The sequence below is a fragment of the Grammomys surdaster genome, unplaced genomic scaffold, assembly GCF_004785775.1.
Source record: "Grammomys surdaster isolate TR1022 unplaced genomic scaffold, NIH_TR_1.0 265, whole genome shotgun sequence".
Taxonomy (NCBI): Eukaryota; Metazoa; Chordata; class Mammalia; order Rodentia; family Muridae; genus Grammomys; species Grammomys surdaster.
The window spans coordinates 3,026,177-3,036,462 of record NW_021604706.1 but is presented as its reverse complement, the minus strand read 5'-3'; the positions used below and the strand labels follow the sequence as shown (position 1 = coordinate 3,036,462).

The window sequence follows — 10,286 nt, the reverse complement described above, 5'->3', positions numbered from 1 at the left end:
AAGTTCCCAGGAATGTGGGTATGCGGGGTGGGGGTGGGGGGTGGCACAGTCGGGACTTTGTGGATATTCCTCCTCGGTCTCTAAGCCACAACAACGTTGCCTGCGTTTTTGCCTCCGATTTTCCCTGCACCTGAGTTTACTGGCTTCATTTTCTTCAGAATCCCTTTCTCTGAGCAGATTTCTACTACCCCTAGACTTGCATACGTCAGCATCCTGGTATTTCCCACAGAGGATCATACCAATCTGAGTCATCACAGCTAGACTGAAAGTACCTACCTCTCTAGTGGTATTTCCTTGAAAGAACCACCAACTCCATGATTTCTCCCCGTGTCCATAACGGTGCTGCTCTTTAGAGGAACGCATTGTTCTCTGCTCTGATTCCCTTTTACCCCGTATAAGTCCCAGGAAGGGTAGCAGCGTTCCAGCTCTCCCCCCCCCCGCTGTCTCCTCTTGGTATCTCCCTGCCCAGGGGTGGGGGTGGGGAAGCGGAGCTGGGGCTGTAGCCCTTAGCTCTAAAAGTCGCCCTTCTTAGTGTGCCTCGGTACAAAACGCCATTCTTATCTCCAAGTATTCAAATTCCTCACAAAATCTCATCTCCTTTAAACATTAAGAGGCAGATTTTTCTCCGCTGTACGAAATGGCAAAGGCAGTAAAGATGTCTGCTCCCTTAAAAGCACGGCTTATTGGAGCATCCATTTTTCCTGCCTGCAAATTCAATCCTTGTGGTAATAAAAATATTTAGGTCGGCTAGCACTGACCGTGTCAGGAAGGGCTACTGCGCATGCGTAAATTTAGTGACTCGCAGTTACTAAGGCGGGGGAAAAGGACTAAAAAGTGGTTATCGCAGGAAATTATGACTGATTCGGGAAATATTAAAGTCTTTGCCTGCATAAGAATTCAGATTTTAAGATAGGAGAAGAGAGTGAAGGAGTGCAGAGTTCATTCAGAACGGAAGTGAGAGGGCTGGCACTCTGCAGGCGGAGTGAGAGAGGCAAGTGTGACTCTGCAAAGACGCGAATTTATTCGGTGAGTACTTGGGGAGGGTCTCAAAGATGAGAACTGAAAGTGTAGGCAGGACGCTGCAAGCTGAGTGATGGAGATCCGTTGAATGAGTGGTCTGTGGAGGCTTTGATCGAAGTGGGCTGTGGAGAGAATGATGTGAATATTTGGGGTTTGTGGTGAGCATGCAGTAGAGTGATAGGGTCAGTAGTGTAAGTGATGTTGAACTCTATGATAGAGTATTTGCTTTTGAGTTATAAGTCAGCGTTGGAGAATCCGTGATAAAATGTGCAGTGGCCTATGAGGTCCTTGATAGAGCTGTGTTGTTGGATAATGGGGATCAGTGAAGGAAAACAAATTACCTTTCCCGTCTTTCTTAGCTATACCCTGGCCATTTTACCTGCTGGCATTTGTGAATTTCTGGCATGGTGATATGGTGAACTTTCAGTCTGAGTATCCTTGCCATCTGAAACTCTTCTTTTTTTCTTCTCCTTCTCAACAGTTCTGCCTTTTTAGGCCTTTGGCTTCTCACCACAACAGTCAGTCATGACTGAGTCCCAGGTAAGTTCTTATTTGCTTCTCCCAGTTACCCTCTGTCCATATTAGGATAGAAGCAATATTGTCTAGTGGTTAAGACGATAGAATCTGCAGCTAAATTGCTCTTAACAGCATTATGAGCTTACCAAAGCTCTCTGTGCCTTGATTTTCTTAACTGTAAAATGGGAATGGTTAAGATGATAATGATAATAATATATACCTTGTATGGTGATTGTGAAGATCAACTGAGTTAATATATGTTTAGAACAATGCTTTGATATATTATTAACTTTATATGTGAGTATATGAATTATTGTATTATTATTTATTCTATAAAGCCGGTACACATATAAACACAAAATTTAAGGATATAGAACAAGGCCAGCACAAGCGTTTGAGTATGTCATAGGATTTTATATTTTATGTTAAGATAGTTAATTTTTTGAGCTTTCTGTAAGCCATAACATGAAAGGAATGAAACATATTCATTTGTATCTCATTATTAAAGAAACAGTAAGCCACTTGCATGGATGCACAGATTTTCTAATGTTGATCAGACAGTCCTCTGATGGGTCCTTTAGGTCCTTATTAGAAAACACGGGGCTAATATTGCTCTATTGTGACTTAAATTATTTTCCTGTCAACCAAAGGTGTCTTGCTAAAACAAAACTAAAAAGGATGTGACTGTTCAGGAAAGCCAAGCTAAGCCTACACAAACATGTTCAGGACTGAATAAAAACTTGATGGCCAAGATGGTGATATAAGCCATATGTTCTTCATATTCTTTTCCAGACTTTTTTTTCATTTTTATTATTTAGAAGAAATCATTGAGAAACCCATAGGGTTGTCCTTTTACTTTTAGTCTCAAAATTTATAACATCCTTGAATATTTTATATTCTTTCTCTTCTGCCCTCTGTTTACAAGTCTACTATTTCATCTTCTTTTCTTTTTCATACAAAAGTAAGACAGGAATGGCACCAAAAATTCAAACTTCTTTAATAAGTGTAGTCACACATACTTATTATCCCAATTTTCAGGAGGCTGGGGCAGGAGATGATTTAGAATTTGAGGGTAGCCTTGGTTACCTAGTAAGTGCCAGCCTAGACTATGTAACAGACTGTGTATCAAAAAATCAAGGATTAATTCAACACCCCCCAGAGAAAGAGAGGGAGGGACAGGAGAGAGAAGGGTGGGTGGAGACTGATAGAGCACACTGAGGGTGTAGCACAGTGGTAGTTTTTCTAGCATACAGTGGGCTTTGGATTCAATCCTCAATGCAGAAAATAAACTCTCAAGGAACTTGCAGTCTAGAAAAGTAGTTCATTTGGCTAGAATGGTCAACATACCCTTTGTTCTTCTTCCAGGAAAACAATAATAAATAAATAAAATAAAAGGCAAAGTATCTCATATCATCAATCATTGTAGATCATTTGAATTTATTTAACTTTTGCTATTTTGCCTTGATTTTTCTAAATGTACATATATTTCTAAACATAATAATTAGCATGCATTCCTTTTGTTAAAATTTACTCATTAAATAAAATTTTTGCAACTTTGTCTTCTCTTTACAATGTAATGTTGGTCACAGCAATACAAAGTGAGCATCTATAATCTGAACATTTAAATTGCCCAAAGCTACAAATATGCAACTTTGCGTTTATAGACATGATGCCTCAAGTTGAAAATGCCACAAATGACCTTATGTGATGATGGATCACAGCCAAAATTCAGGCATTCTGAAAGTATTTTGAAAATTTTCCTTAAACAGTGTGTGTGTGCGTGCGTGCGTGTGTGTGTGTGTGTGTGTGTGTGTGTGTGAATTTCATGTGTCCATTTGGATCTCATCCCTAAAAACTATCATATGTGAATATTCAAAAAATCCCAAATCTAAAATACTTCTTTGTCTCATACATTTTGGATAAAGACTACATAATCTGTAGTAGTTATGATGGTGGTGCTAATGGTAATAGGAGTGGCAACAAACAACCTCATACTATGCACAGCACTCTACTGAAGAAATACTTTATATGCATTGGCAACTTTAATCCTCGTAATAACATTATGAAATAGACACCATGATCATCAACATCTTCTAGGTGAGGGACAGAGTAAATAAGATTTACACAGCTGATCACTAGCACAGCTAGGATAGTCCCTACTAAATAAATACTTGTTTACAGATGTTTGAATATCAGGACACAGAGAGTTTTTGTTCTTTGTGTTCTTTTAAATCAATGCAGAGGATGAAATTCAGGACCTTCTATATGCTAAACGAGGATTCTACTACTGAGTGACACACCTTGCTCATAGATATTTTATTTTGTTTTCTTTAATTTGATTATTTTTACTATAGGGTTTCACACATATAACCCAGGCTGGTCCTGAACTTGGAATTCTCCTGCTTCAGCCTCCTGAGTGCTGAGATTATAGACATATGCTACCAAAGCTAGCTCACATAGGAATATTTTAAACAGCTGTATTTTTCTCTTGTATTCATACATCATGACTTATTGGTGAACTTCATGTTGAAGGAACTCTTTGTAATTTCTGGTAGTGATGTGGTCATAGTTTGTCATCTTTGTTTTCAGAGATAAGCATTTCTAAAATGTCTGTTTGAAGAGTTTTGTTTGAAATGTGTTGTGAATGTGCATAGATATTGCCAAACTGCATTTTGAAATGTTAATTCAACTTGACAGTTTCTCTGATAATGAGTGAAAAGACCTTTGTGAATCCTCTTGTCATAGTTTAAGGATTTGCAATATGATAATTGGAAATATCTTATGTTTAGGTTTGTGTTTATCAACATGGTTGAACAACTATGTTTTTCTCTTTTTATATTTCTTTTGTGAATTGTTTTTTCCCAAATACTGCCTTTTTAAGTGAGTTTCAAATCTTTGTCTTCCTATTTTTGAACATTTTGTAGAAATATAGCATAGACAAAAATCTTATGCGGTAGATTTGTTGAAATATAGCAAATAGAAAAGCATATAAAGTATACAGTTTTATGAACTTCTATAGGTTAAAAACACTTACATAAACAGTACTTGGACCAAAAAAAGAGGAGGAAATAACATGGTTCCCAGAAGCTTCCATGCCATTTCCAATTATTAGCTCTTGATTTATATTAACAGCTTTCTAATTTCTGTCATCATAAATTATTTTTTCTCTTCTTGAATTTCACATAAATGGAAATATACATATTGTATTTTTGGACCTGACTTCTTTTACATGTCATGAATTTTTTGTGATGCTGGGACTAGAACCCAGAGCCTTACAAATATTAGGTAAGCACACTTCCACTGAGCTATATCTCTCACCCATCATCTTTTAAATATACATATAACCTTGTTACTTTAGGTATCAGTAGTTTGTTCTATTAGTAGTAGTAGTTTGTTCTGTTATTGTGTACCATTCTATTGCATAAGAATCTCATAATTACTCTTTAAATCCACTGCTGATAGATGTTTCCATTTTTGCTAATATAAATAATACTTCTGTGAACATTCTTATTTATGTATTGGTGAACCTGTGTGCATATTTCCTTTAGATATATACCAAAGAGTAAAGTTGAAACTTCATAGAAGTATTTTCAGTTTTAACAATTCTACCAAGCCATTTTCCAAAGTGTCTGTACCATTTTACTTCAGGCAGGGTATGAAACTTTGTGTTGCTCCACATCACTGACAACACTTCGGTTGTTAGACTTAATTTTTAACTGTTCTATTAGGAAATACTAGTATCTGAGTGAGACTTACGTTTGTCTTTCACTGACGGCTAATGTAACAACAAGCATCTTTGTGTATGTTTATCCACTATTTGGATATCCTCTTTTGAGTATTTTCTATTTACTATTGGATATTCAATATTTATCTCATTAGTTCTTAATAGTTTCTATAGTATGAAGGTCCTTTGCTTTGATTAGATCTTGCAAATCTTGAAAAAGGCTGTTGCAGTGCTGAGAATGGAGTTCAGGGCCTATACATGCTGGTCAAGTATTCTAGGGACCTGTAGTCCCTAAGAAGGATTTTTTAAATGGTAAAACAATACCTTCTATTTGAAGTCTATTTCCTTTATCATAAAGAACATTATCACTTCAGTTAGCCTGGTCTTCTCTCTCTCTCTCTCTCTCTCTCTCTCTCTCTCTCTCTCTCTCTCTCTCTGTCTTTTGCTCTCCGTCTTTTGCTCTCCCTCCTACAAACACACACACACACACATCATATATACTCCATAAATATGTGCAAATATAATGATGTGTCAATTTTAAAGTATTAAAACAAAGATTTGGAGATCACTTTAATTTTTGCCAAACTAATTGAATAAAGTATGCAATTACAGGGATCAATGTCATTTGAGGATGTGTCTGTGGACTTCACTCAGGAAGAATGGAATCAACTGGACCCTATTCAGAGGAGCCTATACAGAGATGTGATGCTAGAGAATTATAGCCATCTTGTCTCTCTGGGTGAGGATGGCTTGTTGAGTAATTTAAAGTTTCCCTAATAGTGTAACGTTCTGTTTCTAAAGTTTGAATACCTTGGGTTCTGGGTATCAAAGTTTTTATTTCCTCTTAGATAAAGAAGATGTTAATTGCCTATGTGAAATGCACCCTTATTAAAACTTACTTTATTTAATTTTGGAAGGCTGAATGTCACACAGAGTACCCAAGTCTTGTATAATTTCCTATTACAGGGTATCCTATTACCAAACCAGAAGTGATCACCTCTTTAGAGCAAGGAGTCCTTGGGCTCATAAAGAGAGAAATCCCAACTTCAAGTTGCACAGGTAAGAAAAGAGAATTGGAAGATGATGAGAGCAAGACCCTAGATGGTGAAGGTGTTCTATCTTTAACATCTCAAAAATATGTTCTTAAATGTTACACACACACACACACACACACACACACACACACAGTTACTGCTCATTATAGATTGTTAGTTTGGTAGGCTTATTATGAATGTGATGGATTTGTAAGCCCACTTCCTCAGAACACATGAGTAGTTTCTTTAGGACCCATACCCTATATGAATAACTCATTTGGGGAAAGTATTAAAGATAATTTAGGTTTACTCAATCCTAGTAGTCTGAGCTTTGCAGCTCAGGAATGTTATGAATGTAATAGATGTAGGAAATTATCAATTTTCACAGTAACCTTTGAGTGAGATGTTAAGAAAGAAACTATACCCTACTCTGGCTTATTCCTTCTGCTTCTTTTTCTATTCATTCAATCATCTCTAGCCTTTCTGAAAGGATCTTAGCATTCTGGATATTTCTGCCCCCAATCCTAGATTTACTGTCTTTCCAGGGTCCCTTTTCCTATTCATAGTTCTCTGAACCTATTTTTAGTTTCCCCACTTTAAACCTAATTTTCAGTCATATTATTTATACTCATTGTTATTTTCTTGTTCCACTGTTCATTGGATCACCTTGGAGTTTGTTCCCTCAAACTCTTAGTATAAGAGAGACACATGCTTGGAACTTATTTCTGGGAAATATGTAGAGTTAGAAGAAAATAAAAGTGAATACCATCAAAAGCCTGCTTCTGACTGGCTGTATTTACAGAGTCTGGTTTATTATTTTTCTTTTCAGAAGATTGTCAAGCTGAATACAACCTGGCATGGCATCAGAAAAAACAAAATATGCACCTGGAGCAGGCTATATCCATTATTGAGAAAAATGTGACTGAAGAAAGAAGTTATGAATGTGATGAATTTGTAAGCCCACTTCCTCAGAGCACATGGGTAGTTTCTTCAGGACCCATACCCTATATGAAAAACTCATTTGGGGAAAGTATTAAAGATAATTTAGGTTTACTCAATCCTAGTAGTCTGCGCTTTGCAGCTCAGGAATGTTATGAATGTAATAGATGTAGGAAATTATTAATTCTTGACAGACATGAGATAAGTGATGGAATGAAGTCCCGTGAGCACATTATGTATGGAAAAGAGCATATTTATAACTTTGTTCAGCCTGACTTGATTCAACTTGGAGACAAAACTTATGAATGTCCTGAGTGTAGAATAACCCTTAGCCCAAGTTCATTCCTTGTTGTTCATCAGATCACTCACATAGGAGAAAAGCCTTATGAATGGGCAAGACGCAGAGAAGCATTCAACAACACAGCACACCTCAGTCTACATCAAACAATGCACACAGGAGACAAGCTCTTTGAATGTAATGAATGTGGAAAATCCTTCAGAGAGGAGTCAACACTGCATATACATCAAAGAACACATACAGGTGAAAAACCATATATATGCACTGAGTGTGGAAGTGCTTTTCAAGAAAAGACAAATCTCATCATACATCGGAGAACTCACAAAGGAGAGAAGCCCTATAAATGTACAGATTGTGAAAAAACCTTCAATCAAAAGGCACATCTGAATGTACATCAGAGAACACACACAGGAGAAAAACCTTTTGAATGTACCGATTGTGGCAAGTACTTCAGAGAGAAATCAACCCTGAATATACACCAAAGAACTCATACAGGAGAGAAACCATATGTATGCAATGAATGTGGCAAAGCCTTTAGAGAAAAGACAAAACTCATTATACATCAGAGAACTCACACAGGAGAGAAACCCTATGAATGTTTAGAATGTGGGAGAGCCTTTAACCAAAAGGCTCACCTCAGTGTACATCAGAGAACACACACAGGAGAGAAACCTTTTGAATGCAATGAATGTGGCAAAGCTTTCAGAGAAAAGTCAACACTGCGCAGACATCAAAGAATTCATACAGGAGAAAAACCTTATGTGTGTTCAGAATGTGGAAGAGCCTTTACCCTTAAGCTAAGCCTCAGTGCTCACCGGAGAATTCATACGGGGGAAAAAACAGATGGATGTACTGTATGTGGAAAAGTCTTCTCCCGGAAGTCATACCTCATGTTACATCAGAGAGCTCATACAAGAGAAAAATTTGAAAAATCATATGAATGCAATGAATGTGATAAAGCATTCTTCCAGAAATCATATCTCATTATTCATCAGAGAGTTCACACAGGGGAGAAACCCTATGAGTGTAATATATGTGAGAAATCTTTCTCCCAAAAATCATATCTCATTATTCATCAAAGAACCCATACAGGAGAGAAACCATATCAATGTGATAAGTGTAGCAGAGCCTTCAGAGAGAAGTCCAAACTCACTGTGCATCAGAGACTTCACATAGGAGAGAAACCCTATGACTGCCCTGAATTGGAAAGAAACTTTCCAGACATCAAGGTTCCTCATAGATTAGAGAACTCAGAGATGAAAGAAAACAAAGAACTGAAAATGGAAAATCTGTCATAGTAAAGTTAAAGAAAAAGGAACTGTAAAAAGTGATGGGGAAATTGTGCTGTAGCTTGGGTGCTTTTCTGAGCATATGATACTTGTGCTTAAAGATCAGCACCAACCATATTGGGAGACGAGCATTCTGAGTAAAAGAAATAGGAAAATCCTCTTTCTTAAAGAAAAGAACTTGGCCTCTGTACTTCTTCATCTATTGAATTATCATTTCTCATCAAAGAGATCGTTCAATGCCGAAATCTTTTCAAGTCTCCAATGTATGAAAGCTGTCAGTTGAAAAACAAACCTCATCATAATTGTGGGCATAAGTATAAAAAGAATTCAATTAATTAATTTAAATAAGTATAGTTCCTCAGAAGTGAAGTAAAGGAAATCTGTATGTTTCCAAATTTAATATCAAACACTCATAGAAAACATAAAAAGAACTTATTAGAAAAAGTGGTTTGCCAAACAATTTTAAGTTAAAGATTTAAATATAGCCATTAAGGGAACAACAAAGAATATATTACAAAATTCCAAATTATTTTAATTATCAGAACAATGTAAGAAGATACTACTAGAGTATCAAATCCAGTGTTATGCAGTAATAACAGTTGACAATACCAATGTTTCCTTCCCAGCCTGATCTGGGAAGACTATAAGCTTCCAAGAAGGACTATAAGCTGCCTAATAGGCTTTAGAAGACATGTTTTTGACACAATTCACTAGAGTTCATTTCTGCTGCTTTTAATGAATACCTACTACATTCAGAATTTTTTCAATAGCCAGCATGGTAGCATCTTTTATGGATTCCTAGAGAGATGTGAAATTTGGTTATCTATATTGGTTGGGGTGAAATAATGGAAAATTCCAGTTGACATTAAGGAAGAGGTCTTGAACTCTCCTTGCCATACAGTGACAGCTAGCTGTTTTAATGATCAACTGTGTTTATTTTTGATGAACACTGAAAGCAAGGCTTTGGGTAACTGAGCCCGGACCGTGGACTACAAACAGCATGAGCAACTACTTCATGAGAATAGCTACTTCCAATGGGACTGCCCAATGAAATGAGAGCAAATGGCGGTGTTCAAGACATAGCATGATACCAAGGCGTTCTGTAAAAAGAAATTATTACTTTATGTGTCCCTTGAATTCTTTGCCTAAATTCCAAGTCTGTCATTTTCAACTTTAGATTTAGATCATGAAAGATATAACAGGAGGTTGGGGCTTAGAATGGTAGTATGTTAGAGTATGTGAAAGAATGTGAATATTTTAAACTCTCAGTTCTCACTGTATAAGCTCTATTTAATTTAATTCTCCCCCTGAAGAGACTGCAAATGTCTTAAATAAAGACCCTGTAGTGACCTAAACTGAAAATGATGCTTTTAAAGATAAGACATCTTTCATATCCTTATACCCAACCCCCCTCTTTACAAGTCGGTTGCTGATTTTCTTTTGAGGCAGGGTCTTAGTATGTAGAC

At 36.7% G+C, this 10,286-nt stretch overlaps 1 protein-coding gene across 2 annotated transcripts; it reads left to right on the top strand.

The window, feature by feature from the left end:
- The first annotated feature begins 652 nt into the window (after nucleotides 1-652).
- On the top strand, nucleotides 653-10,175 carry LOC114628160 (zinc finger protein 84-like). 2 transcript variants are annotated; one of them, XM_028776107.1, is made up of 5 exons: nucleotides 653-1,026; nucleotides 1,502-1,560; nucleotides 5,873-5,999; nucleotides 6,227-6,319; nucleotides 7,124-10,175. In XM_028776107.1, the coding sequence occupies exons 2-5, from the start codon at nucleotides 1,546-1,548 to the stop codon at nucleotides 8,827-8,829; spliced, it is 1,941 nt and encodes a 646-aa protein (XP_028631940.1). In that variant the 5' UTR covers nucleotides 653-1,026; nucleotides 1,502-1,545; the 3' UTR covers nucleotides 8,830-10,175. The 2 variants fall into 2 exon arrangements, with proteins under 2 accessions (XP_028631940.1, XP_028631941.1); XM_028776108.1 differs by lacking the exons at nucleotides 653-1,026; nucleotides 1,502-1,560 and having other exon boundaries at nucleotides 5,861-5,999.
- Nucleotides 10,176-10,286: the final 111 nt, after the last annotated feature.